This window comes from Rhamphochromis longiceps, linkage group LG4 (assembly GCF_057381845.1).
Source record: "Rhamphochromis longiceps isolate RC_006_pf linkage group LG4, R_longiceps_female_GT1.1, whole genome shotgun sequence".
In the NCBI taxonomy this organism is placed as follows: domain Eukaryota; kingdom Metazoa; phylum Chordata; class Actinopteri; order Cichliformes; family Cichlidae; genus Rhamphochromis; species Rhamphochromis longiceps.
In genome coordinates, this window is record NC_140560.1 from 25169236 (window position 1) to 25187397 (window position 18162).

Consider the following 18162-nt stretch of genomic DNA (forward strand, 5'->3'; position numbering starts at 1 on the left):
TGAGTGAATAGTATTATGATTGGTTACTTCATGGTTAAATGGCTATTTCCAGCCCTGTGCTTGTTTTAGAAATGACCGTTCTCACTCTGGTGTAGTGAATTTGAGGGACTAGCACAAACCTTGCAAAAATAAGCTAATTATCGAAAGGAAGAGATCAGATGAGAACTGAATGTAGAAGGACAATAAACACACAGCACTGAGGTAATAATGTAATGCTGTACTAAATTCAGTAACCACTTTAAAGTGATGTCATTACTTCCGTTACAAAGGCGCAAAGGAATAAAACATAAAAATCAAACATGCCTTTTTCTCCTTGTGCACTTGCACTACAGTCAACGGATGGCAAAGGGGAGGAGTGGAGATGTGAACAGTATCTTTATTTTTATTGCACAAAAGCGCAGGAGTATGCATTCGTTTTTGAGTTAAGACCCCAGCACTGTTCGTTGATGCCAAAGAAGAATATCCAGGCTGCTTGGAGCTGATAGGCAGATAGACTCCTGGTGGTGCTCAAATACTTGCCCTTTTGTTCTCTTAAGTTCAATTCAGTTTTATTTATATAGCACCAAATCATGACAATTGCCTTTATATTGTAAGGTAAAGACCTGCAATAATAGAGAGAACCCCAAAACAATCAGGTGTCTTCTGTCTATTATTATATAACAATCAAAATAGCTAATGATTAAATGCAAAGAGGTGCATGGGTGACTGAAAACGGAAAACTAATTGCATTGTAGAAAGCCCCCAGCACCCTAGCACTATTGCAGTAGAACTAAGGAAGGGTTCAGGGACACTTGATCCTGCCCTTTCTGCAAAACAGTTTCTTTTTTCATCTCAGTGTGAAGTGATAATTTAGTAGAAATCTGTTGATTATGAGTGTTTGTGTGAAATGAAAAAAAATTCAGCATGTAACAGATATGCAGCTGTGTAAAAATTTATTAGATTTTTTTTTTGATGAGGGATTTTTTTTTTTTGTGCTCATCTGTGGCAAACGTTATTCAGATAACCATTTGTTACAACTAAGGTATATAGAAGAGCACGCAACACTTTGAACCTTGGCATAGATGGGCTACAGTAGGAGAAGACCCCATGGGCATACTGCCAGCTCAGCTAAGAACGTGAGGATGAGGCTACAATTTACACAGGCTCAAGAAAACGAGACAGCTGTTACCTGGACTGATGATTCTTGATTTCTGAACATGAAAGCGTCTACCCAGCCTGTCTTGTATCAGTGGTATAGGCTACTGCCGGTGGTGTAATGGTGTGGGGATATTATTATTTATTTTATTTTTTGTGCAGATTTAGGGCCCCTTAGCAGCAGCTGAGCATCATTTAAATGCCATAACCTTGCTGACCATGTCCATCCCTTTATGACTACCATCTTCTGACAGGTAAAGGTCAGAAACATCTTAAACTGGTTTCTTTACCTCACATTCAGTGCTCGACAGTCATTAGATCTTAGCTCAATGAGCACCTTTGGGATGTGTTCGAATCGTTCACATGATTGGTTAATCCGAATCATGGATGTGCAGCTTGCAAATCTGGAGCCACTGTGTGATGCTATCATGTCAATATGCACTAAAATCTTTTCAGCACCTTGTTGAATCTGCACCATGAAGAATTAAAGCAGTTCTGGGTGGGAAAAGGGGCCTTGAACACCAAACACGGTAAAAGCAAGGTTTACATAATAACACGGCCTCCGTAAGATCCACGGCGTTGAGGAATTAAACTTCCGGGAGTCCCGTGAACGCATCGCCGCAGGGGCGGCGTTAAAAAAGTTTTGAGGAAGTTTTTTTGACAAATCGAAACTGCCGCAGTCGTGACAGGAAGACTTGTCAGTTTGTCCTTAAACTGTCTGACTGTCGGGGTTTTCTTCACGGGGAAAATGCAGAACAGTGCTTACGGGGCCTCTTTGGCCGGTGGCGCCTTTGATTTAGCGAACTTTCTAAAACAGCCTCAAACTATTTTGCGCTTCCTGAGCTGGGTGAGTGACTTCACGGAAACGTTAGCATCACAGTTAGCCAGCTGTCACTGCACCTAGTTTAGCTTAACAGATGTGCGCTGCCAGCGCCCACCCAAATTAGTGAAAATTTTGTTTTTTTAGCTTTTTGTGCGGTCAACGCGGGACATTATCTGAGTGTCACGTTTAAACATTTTAATGAGCTTTCAGTAAAGTGTAAAAAATGGTGTTTCTGTGGCTCTGGTTGATGGTAGCTAATAATAACTAGCAACTGACCAGTGCTGTGTCACCACACTAACTGCCACATGATGATAAGCGATCTGCAGATTTTTAATTTAAAGTTTCTGTGTTCCCGTGGTTTAAAAACGAGACAGGTTAAAACAACAGGAGTTGTTTGCTTTTTTTCTTGCAGTTTTATAGTTTAGATAATTGTCAGAAATTGAAGCTTCCGCCGTCATCTGTTGTCAAGTCAACTCCAGTTGTCAGGTGATTGGAAATGCTTAATATGCAGGCACTGCAGTGGAAGCTTAAGTATGCAGTGTTACTAAAGCATACCTTCACAGTGCTTTGCAAGAAAAAAAAAGCAATACTAACAGAAAACAGACAAGTAAAAGTTATGCTACAGTATTTGCTTTCCGGTAAGTGCATTTAAGTTCAGTGGGCCTATTAGTGAAAACCTACATCTGTGAACAAGACGGGTAGAAAACAAGGATATTTTATTTAACTAAAACTATGAATCAACTGTTTTCAAAAGGTTCCTGCACTGATTTTCCTAAATCTCGCTTCTGACATACACCCTCCATACAATAATAATCAAAACAAAGGCTAAAACTAGCACTGAAATTTATAAATATTAAACTAAAACCTTTTCAAACAATATAAAGTAAACTGCAATAAGTCAATCCAGTCTGGAAACCGAAAGAAAAATGAAAAGTCACTATGTAATACAATTCAAAAGAATGCAAAACTATAATAACTAATGTAGGAAAGTTTAAGTGTTCAAATGTTATAAATAAAACCAACATGGTTTTGCAGGCAAATGGTTGTCCATAAGTTCATATTCTCTTCAGATGTCTTCATGTAGAGTATTTATAAGAATGCCTAAAACCTGTTCAAAATCATACAAAATGCATGAAGTCTTCATGAATTAAGAAGCTAGAACATGAGTGAACAGTGACTCGGTGATTCGGTTGCCTTTTAAAAGTAGTATTTTCATTTTGTGTCACGTAATTGTGTAATGTTTTTCATGTTAGCTGTGTTATGAAAAAGGGGATGTGGGTCACGAATAGCTGAAAAGGTGGCGTTATACTTGTTTAGATTGGATTGACAGATATTATTTTTTTGATTAAAGAAGCTTTCTTGTAATGTGAGTCATGGTAATTTCGCAAACTCCATAGCTGCGTGGCTTAAACTTGGCCTTGACCTTTTTGTGTCCCGTCTTTGCAGATATTCTCTATCGTGGTTTTTGCAACCATCACAGCCGAAGGCTACACCAACACGAAGGAAAAAGCTGAAAACGAGTGCATGTTCCACAACTCTGACAGTGCTTGCAGTTACGGGGTGGGAGTCGGAGTCTTGGCCTTCTTGGCTTGTGTTTTGTTCCTCATGCTAGATGCCTACTTCCCGAACATCAGCAATGCCAAAGACCGAAAATACATTGTAATAAGTGATCTTGCTTTCTCTGGTAAGAGTTGGTTTTCATTTTTTCACCACATAGTTTAATGAAGGAACTGTGCCATAAATCAGGAAGTGAGACTTAAAGTTAACACATGAAACATGTTTCTCTCCTGTGAACACCTGACAGCGGTGTGGACGTTCCTGTGGTTCATCTGCTTCTGCGTCCTGACGAGCCTGTGGTCCAAGACGACAAACGAACAAGTCGTGGCCGACGCTGCCCGAGGTGTCATTGCCTTCTCCTTCTTCTCGATCATCACCTGGGTGAGGCTGAGGCAGAGTTCGCATTAGCTTTGAATTTGCTGTGATAAAAGATCCTAGCACTAATTCAAAGTTCTCTCTACAGAGCCTCTTGACCTACTTTGCACTTGCAAGGTATCGCCAAGGAGTGAATGAATTCGAGCAGGAATACAGAGACCCAGCCAACGACCACAATGCTCCTTACCAGAGCAGCCCCTACTCCAGCACCAGCGGGCCCTCTGGCTATCAGCAGTCACCTTTCTCCAACACCCAGGAGACTCCAGGAGCGTATCAGCCTCCATCTTATTGAAAGACTAAGATTCAAAGGCAGGAATCAAATGAGGAAGTTTTTCTTTTTAAATATGTGTGCCAGTTGTTTCTTTTACAGAGCCGGACCGTTCTGTGCACTCCCCCTTCTGTTCCTGCTGAACGCGTTTGGTTTTCTGGGTGCACTGATATCTTTTTAGTTTCCTGCAATGGTGGAAGTTTTGCTGTGTTGTTCACAGCGGGTAAAGTCTAAAGATGTTCTTTTATTTGCTAGCGGGTGATTGTCTTGGTTTAAAAAAAAAAAAAAAAGTTGCCTTTGTACCAAAACCGCTGCAGATTTTTCAGTGCCTCCTTTAGTTACTATTGCGAGTGCAGTTTGCTGCTGTTCCTATCAAAGCACTAATTATCAGAAAGGTTAGACTTAGTGTAGTTCATTAGGAAATCTGGTTTGCATTGAAAATTTTTACTGAATATGTAACTGTTCAGTGTTTACTTCAATAACTGCAATTCAAACATACAGCTGAGTATACTGCTCTTTCACCACATTGCAAACTCATATTATTCAATTAGTTGGTAGATCAGAAGTATCGGAAGTCTATAACTACTGTAATGCCACGTGTTTGTGTCTTTTTATTAAGTAATCAACCACTAAATAGGCTTTCATGCACTGAAAAACTCAGTTTGTTTCTGTTTGACATTTTAATTTGTCACATTCGTTTCTTTTTATAGTTTGGCTTTTACAGGTGTTTTGATTGATTTGTATTGGATTCTTCTGTTGAATTCGTTGCTTAGGATTTTTAAAGTAATCAATGCCATAAATGTCTCAGCCATAGGTTTAGCAATTCTTTGATGTTGTGGCAAATTTGGTATTTATTTTCTTTTTTAATACTGTTAAATTCAGGTACATGACAATCAAATTGAATCATTCTCCACATTCTTTTTCCCCCTTGCTTTTTCTTCTCCTCTGCACTTTTGCTTTGTCACCGCTTTGCAAATGTTCCTCATTAAAGTGCCTTGCACAGTGATCCTGTATCAGACGGAGTGTGCCAAATAAAAACAGGTTTTAAAACTCTGAGTCTGACTTCTTTAAAAGAAAAGGCAAGACTGTGTGTAGTTCCTGCCTCTGCCCCTTTGTCAAATATTTGAATAGTAAATGTGGAGGAACACTTGAGGTGTGGAGACAGCAGGATCCAGACAACAACTGAGGTACTAAGATTTGAGTAATGCATTATAGGTTAAAATAAAAGTAAGTAGAAGTGAAAGCTGCTCCCTTGTCTTAAGAGGAGACCACAACGGGAAGCTCCACGTTTGATTTGAGTTTTACAGCAGTAGTCCTTCCTGATGCAACCCTGAAGGGGATTTTTAAAAAGTAAGGCTTAAAACAGGATAAAATAAAAATATCAATTAAAAATGAACTGCAATAAAGCAAAGAAATATATTAAAAGTTAGGTTTTTGTCTTAATTACGGCAGAATTTTCATTGTAACAAACTTAAATAGACACCGGTTTATACTTTTATTTGAGAAATCTACACAAAATCTAGAGTGAATGCTCATATTCTAACACCTGTCTTCTCTATCCAATAATATGAATCATAATAAACATGGAATAGTAGCTTATCTCTTACAGTACTGTAAGCCTTTATCATAAAGGCTTGCAGGCATAAAGGTATAAAGCCTTTATACCTTTGAGCAAAGTGTGTATGTGACACGTGTTCTGAACTTCTTAAATGTGATAAACACAACCTGTAAAAGAAACAAAGATAGATGTGATCTCGTGGCCAAGGTAGCAGCCACACAACCCATAACATAAAAAAAGATTCTAAAATGCATCGTAAAAAATAACATCCACAACACACAATATTTAAATAGATAAATGAAACATCTCAAAGTCTCTTTTGTATTCTTTATTCTGTTTTTTTTTTCACCAATAGAGAGACATGTTTAAATGTTGGTCTTTCTTTGCATTATTTAATGTATGTAAAACTAAATTAAATTCTAAAGAAATCCATAAAACATTATAAAAGTATAATAATTCTCACAGGTAGGCTGAAACTTTAAGTTATCATATTTCCGACAGCCCCTGAAGGCAGCGTTCTCCCCCCTCCCTCTGCATCGACTACACGTAAGCACGACATGGTGCTGTCGTCATCAAACTGACATAGGAAGTAATGATCGGCTGTCCGGACAACGCAAAAAGAGGAAAAGGGGCCGAGGAAGGAAGCGACACAATAATGACATCCAAGCTCCGACCACCGGCGGACTGAGAGCTGAAGACCCCACATCTGCGGTGAGTAACGAAGCGGGAAGAGGGGTTTGATCGGAAACGTTTCAGGTGGCCGTTACTGACGGCATCTGCGTTTTAACATCTGCGCTCCTGGCAGGAGAGAGCCACAGCAGCTAAAAGCACGCTTGCAAATGAGATGATCGCGTGTGTCAGTCCAAAAGCTTCGCCTTCTTCACCGAGAAAATCAACTATGATGGTCCGGCAGACATTTAATTCCCTTACAGGTTTAGTGTCTCAGCGCTTAAAGGCCTGGAAATAAAAACTTGGGTATTGTCCTGGTTCACCCGCAGCTTGTTATCTTCTGGGAAACTGCAGACAGCGCAACCACGTAACATCAGGTCCATAGTGTGTGATGCACATTTGTTTGTGGCTCCTTGACACACAGGGCATTTAAAACCCGAGTTAAAGTACTCAGTAAAAGTGTTTATTGGCCTCACACACACTTTGAAGGTCAGCCTTACCAGATGTCATCGATTATGGGAGCACAGAGGCAAGTTTATGGTCAGAGAGGCGCTTGAAAGGACACTCACTCAACATTATGCACAGTTGCTACCAGGCAGGGGTGGGTTTAGAGAACTTTAAATTATTCAAGTAACTTAGAGACCTGCAAACACAGATTAAAATGCTTGACTATAATGTGTCTGATTGTAATTCTTCTGATCTATTATCCAGTTTTAGTGAGCCTGTGTAAACCGTAGCTTCAGTTTCCTGTTCTTGGCTGACAGGAGAGACATCTGGTGTGGTCTTCTGCTGCTGTAGAGATCCAAACGTTTCTGGCACAACTTCACCTACTTCCAAGGTGCGTGAAGAGGTCCATGGCACACTATGGACCTGGTGAGGTAAAGACTCCAGCAACACATGAAACACTAGGGAACAACTTTATTAGCAGGCCAACACATTTCGGCTTGTGGCCTGAATGACCCCGATGAAGGCCACAAGTGTTCCTGGAGTCTTTATCTCACTTGTTGTGCTGCTGTAGCCCGTCTGCTTCAAGGGGCAATGTGTTGTGCATTCAGACATGCATACCTTGCTTCTAATAAGTGCTCATTTAACGACTTGAAGCAGCCCAGACTAATCTCCTCTGAGAGGCATTTCCACCCACTGCCACTCACTGGTATTTTTCTCCCTTGTGGACCATCCTCTAGGGATCACAACCCTAGAGATGGTTGTGTGGAAAAATCATCAGTTTGGCACCAGCAACCATGCCAAGTTGAAAGGCACTTCAGTGACCTTTCTTCCCCATTCTGATGCTCAGGTTGAACTCTTACGTTTTTAATTTTACTTGTTTAATGTTGTCAAACGGTTGTTTTGAGGTGCGGTGCAGCTGCAGAGACACAAATCTATTGGTTCATTTTAGGAGAAATGCCGTCAGCTTTTTAACTAAGTGGAACGTGATCATTCCAATGAGCAGCCTTTCACCATCATCACCATCAGCTAGGATGCCAATTCTAAGCAGTTCAGTGTTATATTAGAGGGAAACATCTGTGCTTTTCTTTAAAAACAAAGGCTATTTCAAATTCATCCCAAACTTTTAAGAGTCTTCTTATCACCCAGCGCTGCAGTCTTGTCTATTAGGTCATCTTCACTGCGTGGGGAATCTGAAACATGAAAGTATCGGGCTGAGAAGCTGAAAGGTTGCTTTTTAAGAAGCTGTCTGTGCTCTTAATATGTTTCCAACTAAAGTCCAGAAGGTGTTAATCACTTATTAACAGACATTACTGCGTCTCAGAGTCAGTGAGGTTTCCTGTGCGACTATGCTGCTCGCAGTCCTCAGTGTAATGATTACATCACAGGAACGCCTCTGATTGTAGGTTTGCAGCTAACTTCTATTCATATGTCCAGGGCTGTGGCTTTTCACCTTTATGCCGATAGTCGCTGAGCACTTAATAAAGGTTTTCGTAACCCTCGGTAGCTGTTCATTCATAGGCGGTGATTAATAACAAACTGAATGAACTGCGTTGTCTCTCAAAAGGCTTTGCCCCTTTGGACTTGGTGATAATCCTCCAAGTGTAGGTAAAGTTCACAAGCTTTGTAACAACATAGTCATGGTTGCAGTGCAAATGATCAGTGGGGAGAAAGACAGCTTTCGAGCTCAGGACTACTTGTGGAAGGACTCGTGGAGTAAACTTAATGACACAGGATCAGCGTGCGGGCAGGAGGAGACGAAGGGGTAAGCCGCGTCATCTGATTGTGTTGTGGGGCACAAGCAATTTTTACACCAACAGTCAATCAGCAACACTGTTTCTATTCTCAGCTACTCACTGAGTTTAGGTACAGTGGCGGGCCTCAGAGAGGGAGACCCGATGCTGCTGCCACAACGGACGGCTGTTTGGCTCAGGGCCCTCGTATGAAAGAGCCTTTCAGCTCCTGCTCCCCTTTAAGAAACGCGTTCAGGTTTCGGGGTATGATCCTGCGGCAGCTGGGCCCAGAGGAGCTTTAGGGTTGCAGAGCTTTTCAGGAGACCCTCTAACAGCGGACAGTTCCACTGCTGTGTTTGGGTTGTGTTGATTCAGCTGAAAGGTCACACGCACTAGTTTATTGGGTGTGTAAGCAAATAACAGGAATGTAGTTTTCCCAAGTTACAGGCCTTTCAGCTCTACGTGAGCTTGTAAAGTAAAATAAAAATGCGTTGTTTAAATTATTCCCAATTAATCCCGCTGTTTATCTGTTATCTCACTATCACGTGTTTTATCCGAAAACAAAATATTTAGGACGCTGCAATTCAAAAAGGGGTGAAAACTTCACAAGTTTGGATGATTTACCTGAAATAAAAACAGGGAAGAAGGGACAGAAGGTCCTGACAGATTAATCCAATTGTAACAATCTTTATTTTATATATTTTTAATGAATACAATGGGCTTTTGGACAGCTGGTAGGGCAGGATTTTTCAGTTTTCTGACAGCTTATTGAATGACTAATTTGTACTCTCTGTCCTTCTTCAGCCATCTTTATATATTTGAACAACGGCTCACGCACACAAAAAATCAGATATATTCAGATATGACAGAAGATGTCTGAATATATCTTTAAAGCGGCTGGACTTTCTGCAGTAAATCAATAGATAGTTTGAATTATTGGCCACTGTACATTTCAACACTCATGTTTACCATATCATTACACTACATGTGACGGCTCATCAGTGTGACAGTTGCTCAGTGATTGTGTACTTCCTGAATAACTTGTTCAGCCGCCCTCTTATTACCTCAGAGCAAGCTCCTCCCATCACCACGTCGACAAGACTCATTGTCGGGCGCTTGATGGCCTGTATTTGTATTTGATATTCACCTAGAGCGGTTTCTTCCTCCTTCTAAGCAATCAATGTTCAACCAGTGGACTCGCTTTTGTCCGCTCTGACTCTAACACTTAGTAGGATAATTAAACCAAAAAAAAAAGAATGAAGCTATAACCTGAAATGAGTCATCTGCCTGCCATCGCTTATGGAAGTGTGTAAGTTGAAGTTAATTATTTTAATTGCGTTCATTCTCTCATTTGTGGATTAAGAGAAATGACGAAAATGAGCCTTTTGGTTAAAAAACTAATTGTCGTTTTTCGATTTTTTTTGTTAATACTTTTGCGTTGTCATTTTGCAAAGTCGTGTTTTAACTACGAGCCGAGGTTGCGACCTTTGCTCGGGATTTAGGATCAACCAACCCCATTGTTGTAGTTTTGGTGTTTGGTCACAGGTATGATACGTGTTCATTTCGTAAGGGCTAGAGCAGGGTGTCAAACTCCAGGCCTCGAGGGCCGGTGTCCTGCAGGCTTTAGATATCACCTTGGGTCAACACACCTGAATCAAATGATTAGTTCATTACCAGCTCTCTGGAGAACCTCAAGACATGTTGAGGGGGAAATTTAGCCATTTGAATCAGCTGTGTTGGATCAAGGACACATCTAAAACCTGCAGGACATCGGCCCTCGAGGCCTGGAGTTCGACACACCTGGGCTAGAGCAACTTTATGTGAATAGATGACCTCACTGTGGCTTGGTGCTGAAAAAAGGATCTCCTATAACCTCCATGTTGACACCAGAGAACCAGACTGAAGTATTTTCCAGTGGCCTCTCTGACAGTGAACTCACATTCTCTCTATTTTTCTGTAGGTCACTCCAAGCCTGGTTCCCCCATGCCTGCTTCTCCAGGCTATACTCGACTTGAGCATAATGAGCCTATGAACCCGCTGCGTATCTCCGTAGGAGGCCTCCCCATGTTGGCTTCCATGGCCAATGCCACCGACCCCCGGTTCCGCCTTAAGTGGAGGCCCATCGTGGCAGTAGCTGGCTCTGTGGCCTTAATCCTGCTGCTTTTCATGCACTTCAGCTCGGGTTTACGGTACCGCTCCTACGGCTCACGCAGCTGGAGAGTCAACCCGAGCGACGGCCACCAGTCGGATTTGCAGTACAACGACACCTACCCCCTCAGTCCACCCGAGCGCACGTCGCAGGGCACCCGCTATCGCATCGGCGTCATCGCTGACCTGGACACCAGCTCTCTCAGCGACAAGAAGATGACGTGGATCAGCTACATGCGGCGGGGGTACCTGCTGGTGTCAGAGAGCGGTGACAAGGTGGCCGTTGAATGGGATGTTGACAGGGTGGTGCTGGAAAGCCACCTGTCGGAGAAAGGCAGGGGCATGGAGCTGTCTGAGCTGGTGGTGTTCAATGGGAAGCTTTACAGTGTCGATGACAGAACGGGTGTAGTCTACCATATAGATGGAGAAAAGGCTGTACCCTGGGTCATCTTACCCGATGGCGATGGCAGCGTTGCAAAAGGTTGGTGTTGCACTTTTAGATGATTTGTTTCCACTTTTCATTTGCTTTGCATTTTCATGGTGCCTTCGTCTGATAGGATTCAAAGCCGAATGGCTGGCAGTGAAGGACGAGCACCTGTATGTTGGCGGTCTCGGGAAAGAGTGGACCACCACTGAAGGCGAATTTGTCAACAACAATCCAGAATGGGTGAAAGTTGTGGGCTTCAGAGGCGACGTACAGCACAAGAACTGGGTTCCCAAGTACAAATCCCTGAAATCCGCCGCAGGGATAGAGCAACCAGGTAAAGACGCAGATCTGATCTTGCTAACAGCCGCCTCCGTTTCCATCTCCGTGCTTTACTCATTACCGTATTTCCCCGAATCTCCTCAGGCTATTTGATTCACGAGTCTGCAGCATGGAGCGACACCCTACAGCGCTGGTTTTTCCTTCCTCGCCGCGCGAGCAGCGTGCGCTACGAAGAGACGGCGGACGAGAGACGCGGCACGAACCTCGTCCTTAGCTGCTCGCCAGATTTCAACGACATCAAAGTCAGCCGAGTGGGTGTACTTAATCCTACCCACGGTTTCTCCTCCTTCAAGTTTGTCCCCAACACTGATGACCAGATCATCCTGGCGCTCAAGTCTGAAGAGGACGCTGGGAAGATTGCCACGTACATTATGGCCTTCACACTTGATGGGCGCATCCTTTTGCCTGAAACTAAGATCGGGGATGTAAAATATGAGGGCTTGGAGTTTATATAGAGGGCTCACACACAGAGACACTCACACTTGAGGCCACTTCACTGTGGTTCTAGTTTGTTTACAGTCACTGTTGAACTTTTTGCACTCGCTGCTTCCTCATTGAGTCTAAAACACATAACTCCAACCGTTGAAGTGACATCGTCAATACAAATAAAAGAACTAATGGCTGAAAGAGTAAAGTTTCAAGAATGTGCGGATCGGGTTGTGGTGGACTGCGTTCTTCCTAGGCCAAATGTGGGCTTAAAAAGTACTGTAGCCTTTCTTATAATGAATGTACAAAAGCTAATTTATCAGACTGTGATTTGCTTTGGTTTTTTTCCCCTGAAAAATTCATCTTTATGCACACACTATACACACTCAGAAAGTCTAAGGTTTTTTCCCCTTTGCTCCATTTTCCACAGTATCACTCTGTCCACACGAGTATTGTCAGTGGGATAGCAAAAGCCTTGTTTTTAATCCTGTATATTGTTTGAAGACTGTTTTGGTGATTTTATCCTATGTAGTTTTGTTTGGTTTTCTGTGCGTGTGTGTGTGCGTGTGTGTGTGTGGAGGGAGGTGACTGAGTAAAATCTTAATTCCTATTTTCTGAGTCCTGTCATATCTTTTTACATGTTCAAAACACAATCTGCCAAAGTTAGACATTGTCCTCAAACAAGTTCCTGTTAAACCAAGAGCAGTTGTGCAATCAGGTATGTGCTCACAGACCTCAAACACAACTTCGTAACCACAGGAAAGAAGGTAATGCGTTTTTATTGCACGTAAGGATTTAGGTAAGTTTGTATTTAAAGTTTCAGCTTTTAATTTTTTGTGCTATCAGTTTGAATTTGAATAGATCTTCCTCTCTATCTCATGGAAATATATAGTAACTCTTTGGAAGTACTGAGCAGGTTGATTATTTATTCTTTGGAGGATAATTTTAGGACGTAAAGTAAAGCAGATGGAGCATGTGTCATTTGCCGCTTCTTATTTTTTTGTCTTTGTGTTAGAGTCGTGCACTAGCTGTTGGAAATGCTCCCGCCTCGAAATAGTCTTTGTCTTCTCCTACTTCTGTACGTCTGGAAGGGCATACAAATTTGACATTTTGAGTGAGTAATCCAAACCACAAATACTTTTAAGTATATTCCTAGTTTTATAATTACACATAATAATAAAAAAGTGTAAATAATATACGTTAGTGTCAAAGTTATGTAATGACTATGATCATTTAGTTAGTTACATATAATGGCTCTTGGGCTTTGGAGACCTGAAGCTCTGACTGTGCTCTCTTTACATGCAGTCTTGTTTGACTATCTTTGATAAATGTACTGGCTGATTTGGAATAGTTTCTAACTGATGTACTTCATATCAGGCATCTTTTATACACAGAATGAAGTCATTTGTGGGATACAGCAGCGGTTGATTGCTTTCTCAGTGTTTTCAGAACAAATAGCTCACGAGGTTGTGTCTCCTAAAAAGGGAGGCAGATTTAGTCATTAACTAGATTTTAGAATTAAAGGCCTGTTTACTTTTTTGTTTGTTTTATCTCAATCAAGATACAGGAGAAATAGTGTTTTCACTCTGTTTATCCAATATGTATTTAATCATTAGTTATTGTCAGTTATTATTAATGTCTTGCTGCTGTGGCAGATGGCTGCCCCGCCCTGGTTCTGCTAGAGGTTTCTTCCTGCTAGAAGGGAGTTTTTCCTCCCCACTGTCACCAAGTGCTTACTCATAGACGGTCATTTCCTTGTTGTAGTTTCTTGGCAAAATATAAATAAAAATGTGTTTAATTAATTCAAAGGTTCAGAGAGCAACAAAAGCCAAAAAGCAAAATAGAAAAAATTCAGGGTTGGAATAGAGTGTCATAAAAATAGTTTTTTGTTTTATTTTGCTTTAATTGATCTTTTACAGGATGCAAAATGAGCTAACAATATTAATATTGTTCAATATGAAATAAAAATGTATGTATTTACTCTGGCTTTTTAAAAAAAGAATACATTATTATGTTGAATAGACAGAAATCATGAGCCACGGGAAGGTGATGTGAGGCTGTTTGGCTCTAAGAACGTGTCAGAGGGCCGTGTGGAAATCTACCATGATGGGAAATGGGGAACAGTGTGTGACGACAACTGGGACATGGCTGACGCCCAGGTGTTGTGTCGCCAGCTCAACTTCCTTGGAGCCAAATCTATTGTGACTGGGAAGGACTACGGACAAGGTGGCTTTTATTTCCACTGATCCACCACCAGAGGGCAGTGAAATGATTGAAATTGTAGTTTGTGATTTCAGTTTAAACAAAGCAACTCTACATGTATGTGTACGCTCACCAACCACTTTTAGGTACACTTATTTACGCAGATTTCTAAGCAACCAATCACAACTCGGTGTATTTAGGAAATTAGGCATGGTTGGAGTCACTGAAGTTCAAACTGAGCAACAGAATAAGGAAGAAAGGTGATTTCAGTGACTTTGAATGTTGCATGGATGTTGGTGCTAGATGGCCGGTGTGAGTGTTTCACAAACTGCTGATCTATTTGGATTTCACTGCACAAGCACCTGTAGAACAGTCTGAAAAAGAAAAAGTATCCGGTGAGTATCGGATGTCTGGGCAAAAATACCTTGTTGATGCCAGAGGTCAGAGGTAAATGGCCAGTGACACAGAGAGTGTCACTTAGTGTGTGTCACCCTGTTTCACCCTGTCTGCAATTTGCAGGCTCAGATTGCACAAACTGAGTCACCCTGCCTACAGTTTGCATGGGCTTGCCCAAATTGGACAATAGGATATTGAATATACTGTTTCCTGGTGTGCTGAGTTTTGATTTCTGCTACACAATGTGGATGGTAATGTTAGAATTTGGTGTAAACAACCCAGAGGTACAACCCAGTTTCAGCAAGGTGTACCTAACAAAAGGGTAGGTGAGTGAATGAGTGCTGTCTAATATGTTATGGCAAGATGATTCAGTTTTTTTGAGTGTTGTGTCCATTTCCATTGTAGCTCCTGGACCAATTTGGCTGGATGATGTAAACTGTAAAGGCACAGAAACACATCTCTTCACCTGTGAATTCAAAGGCTGGGGAGAAACTGACTGCACGCACAAAGAAGATGTTGGAGTAGTTTGTGAAACAGGAAGTAGGTATCAAAACTCTTACAAAAAAACTTTATGTAGAACCCATAGTAGCACTGATGTGGTATGTGGCATCAATGCTTAATTAATTATTCTTTTTCAGGCATTAATGTGGACATCAATGATTCTACTCACTCACTGGACCACAGTATCGGTCTGTCTGACTTTCTCGGCCAAATCTTTGATGATGGAAATGGCTGTGACTTCCTGATCGTAGTGCAGAGTCCTACTGGGAACAAACAGGAGGATGGGACCCCAGAGATAAGTGAGAAAACCATCTGTGCTCACAAAATGATCCTGTCACAAATCCCATTCTTTAATGCTTCAGTGGGGATTACTAACATCACAGTCAACCTCAGCTTGCCCTGCCAGCCACATTTCACCTCCTTCATCAGGTATAATGAACATAATGTTTTGCTGCATTTGCAGTAGATGACTTATTCTTTAAAACATCTAAATGTTTTGCAATCATCTACAAATGTGTACAAATTCTAATATTCGATAATCTGATCTTCATTAGGTACATTTACACCCGTAAGATAGATGTGACCCTCTCCTCTGCACTGTGTCTCCACCAAATGGCTTCTGATTTTGGGTTAAAGCAGCTGATGGAGGACATTGGCCGACTGTTTTCTAAAATCCTCCCAGAAGACTCCACCTTTCACAACCAGGTGTCTTTTTACAAGTATGCAGTGGAGACCAAGGACTTAGTGCTTGAGGAGAACTGTGTCCAGTACATGGCCTGGAACTACCAAAACCTGACCAGGTCTCCAGCTTGGTCCGGCCTCTCAGTGGGGCTTCTTAGGGCTCTTCTTACTCGCTCAGATTTGGTGGCACCAGATGAATATTTTGTGCTGCAGTCTGTAGAGAGATGGATCAGTGAGAAAGGCGACTCCATCGATTTAGAAACGCAGACTGATCTGTTGGGACGCATTCGTTTTCCTATGATTCCTGCTGAGAAGCTGTATGTGATAGAGTCCAGCTCTCCGCTCTACAGCACTCATAAGACCGTGTATCGTGATAATATGTTGAAAGCTTTTCAGTTTAACGTGCTCTTCTTCAGTAATCTGACAAAGCAAAAGTTCGGCAAAGAAAATAATGATTACCAGCCCAGGATTTACACTGCTGAGCCCTGGAGCATTGTTTTAGAGGTTTCAATCAGAACATCATCCTCTCAAACCCACTCAAGACCGATTGACAAACGGCAGCGCTACAATAACCGCTATATCCACGGCTATGGCTATGAAACGTCTTCCTACAGTCAAACCAGATCCAAGTCATTCAGCACACCTGTTCACAACAGCCTCATCTTCAAGCAAATATTCTCATGAACAGGCAGGAATGTTCAAACCATGGTGTGAGATGTGAGTCTTTTCCTGTGGCAAAGCTGACACCCCAAAGCTACATCAGCCAAAGTGAAATCCTCTTTCGTAACCGGGTCTTGCTGGTCTGCCAGGGCCAGTATGTTTGTCAAATCCAGGACTTCAAAAGCAATATGGCTTCCGTCTCTGCGAATGCTACTCAGGTCCTTCCTTATCCCTGTGCTGGTGACCAGTTCACCTACCAGATTGTAGTGACACCAGAGTACGTGTGATGCAGCGTCAGCTTCAGGATCAATGCGTTCATCATTTTGTATTCTCAATAATTGACCAAATCACTCTGTAGCCCATGAAGTAATAAAGAAACAACCAATATTATCCATGTGAGTCATAATTGTTTTGACTACTGACAAGTATTTCTGACAAATATGTGAAAAAATATCTTTTGCCTCATATAACCATCCTAGCATAGTTTATTGACAGATAAAATGCGAGTTCGATACCATTTTTGTGTTTGTCTTATAAATTCAACATTTGTCATAAAAATCACCAGGCCAGGATTTACACTGTTAAGTCTGGGCGCTTATGTGGTGGCCCATCACACAGATGTCATTACAGTCAAATCATCTAATTCAGCACAATAATCCGATTCTTAAGGACAAGACGGCCAACTGATATTGTACGTGAGGCTAGACACTAAGGAAGGAAAAAAGGACTTTTATCAACTGGCTAAGCAAAGACAGAGAAGAGTTGTGCAACAGGTTAGGGTGATCAAGGAGAAGTGAAGAGTGTCCTTTAAAAGTGGAAGGAGTACTTCCACCTTTAAAGGAAAGACAAAGGATTACTAAGGAGGAAGTGAGGGCTGCTATAAAGAGTGGGAAGACAGCTGGTCCAGATGACATTGCCTTGCCTGTCACGTTGCCTTTCCTGGGGTTAGCTTCTGCTTCTGGGGATGGGGGTTGGGCGTGCTCTCTTACCTAAGCTAAGTTAGCCTTCTTCTGCAAGCTTTTCAAGTGCACTTTGAGGTTTGTGGGATTTTCCCCCTTTATAAATATTTTATCTCATTTCACTACAACATTCTTGCTTTAATCTAAAACACAGTCATAGTCAGAGTAATCCCAAATTGGACTCTGGATTTGGACTTTTTACTTCTAATTTTCATTATTTTGTTAGTTTTCTTTAAATATTATAATCTTGCTGGACAGTTTAGCTACTAGCCCACTAAAGGCCTTGACGATCGTCAAAAGAGGCCGGCTAAGTTGCCTCTTGACTGCTACTGAATAAAAAACAAACCAATAAACCAACATGCTCTATTACTTTTTGCTCTATTACACGTTCTCCTTCTCCCTCTCCCCTCTCCCTTATCTTTCCTGGTTGGCTTCTCATGTCTTTGTATAGTCTTGCTTATTCTCTAACCCTAAGAGAGTCTCCCAGACTTGTTCTCTAAAAACCTAAAGAAGAATTATGGATTTGATCAACTGGTCCCTTAACAAAACTGACAACTCCTGGGCTTGGGAGAGCCTGATTGTCCTGCAGAGACGTTTGCTGCCAGATACTCGATGGTCGGTTGCGTCGTGTGTCTGGAAACACTCTCGATGGTGGACTTTGAATGACATCTACCAATTCGGAACCATGATAAGAGAGTTCTGGCTGATTGGAGCTGGCTCAGACCTGGCTTATCGAAGAACAAGAAGCGGCTACAGCTGCTCAAAATCCCACAAGGCTGGCCAACATGATAGACGATGGGCAGGGCTGTGAGTACTCAGACTGTGTTTTTTGGAACACAATATGGATAAGATCTTGGAGAAG

The 18162-nt window shown here is 41.8% G+C and overlaps 2 protein-coding genes and 1 pseudogene across 4 annotated transcripts; all 3 read left to right on the plus strand.

Moving 5' to 3' along the window:
* Window positions 1-1789: 1789 nt before the first annotated feature.
* On the plus strand, window positions 1790-4898 carry syngr2a (synaptogyrin 2a). Its single transcript, XM_085404045.1, has 4 exons — window positions 1790-1981; window positions 3404-3641; window positions 3762-3895; window positions 3978-4898. The coding sequence occupies exons 1-4, from the start codon at window positions 1883-1885 to the stop codon at window positions 4179-4181; spliced, it is 675 nt and encodes a 224-aa protein (XP_085260171.1). The 5' UTR covers window positions 1790-1882; the 3' UTR covers window positions 4182-4898.
* A 1373-nt stretch (window positions 4899-6271) lies between these two features.
* On the plus strand, window positions 6272-12700 carry cant1a (calcium activated nucleotidase 1a). 2 transcript variants are annotated; one of them, XM_085404049.1, is made up of 5 exons: window positions 6300-6426; window positions 7096-7222; window positions 10522-11190; window positions 11267-11470; window positions 11560-12700. In XM_085404049.1, exons 3-5 carry the CDS (start codon window positions 10545-10547, stop codon window positions 11928-11930), a joined length of 1221 nt encoding a protein of 406 aa, XP_085260175.1. In that variant the 5' UTR covers window positions 6300-6426; window positions 7096-7222; window positions 10522-10544; the 3' UTR covers window positions 11931-12700. The 2 variants fall into 2 exon arrangements, with proteins under 2 accessions (XP_085260174.1, XP_085260175.1); XM_085404048.1 differs by lacking the exon at window positions 7096-7222 and having other exon boundaries at window positions 6272-6426; window positions 11560-12686.
* A 184-nt stretch (window positions 12701-12884) lies between these two features.
* Window positions 12885-16731, plus strand: LOC146671699 (galectin-3-binding protein A-like; annotated as a pseudogene). The gene is made up of 5 exons (XR_014911489.1): window positions 12885-13015; window positions 13924-14127; window positions 14905-15039; window positions 15138-15429; window positions 15555-16731. The product of XR_014911489.1 is annotated as a galectin-3-binding protein A-like (transcript).
* Window positions 16732-18162: the final 1431 nt, after the last annotated feature.

Coding starts and splice junctions, on each gene's coding strand:
- syngr2a (XM_085404045.1), top strand. CDS start 1,883: ATGCAGAACAGTGCTTACGGGGCCTCTTTGGCCGGTGGCGCCTTTGAT. Junction 1,982..3,403: donor TTTTGCGCTTCCTGAGCTGG/GTGAGTGACTTC, acceptor CCGTCTTTGCAG/ATATTCTCTATCGTGGTTTT. Junction 3,896..3,977: donor TCTTCTCGATCATCACCTGG/GTGAGGCTGAGG, acceptor TTCTCTCTACAG/AGCCTCTTGACCTACTTTGC.
- cant1a (XM_085404048.1), top strand. CDS start 10,545: ATGCCTGCTTCTCCAGGCTATACTCGACTTGAGCATAATGAGCCTATG. Junction 11,191..11,266: donor CGATGGCAGCGTTGCAAAAG/GTTGGTGTTGCA, acceptor TTCGTCTGATAG/GATTCAAAGCCGAATGGCTG. Junction 11,471..11,559: donor CGCAGGGATAGAGCAACCAG/GTAAAGACGCAG, acceptor GAATCTCCTCAG/GCTATTTGATTCACGAGTCT.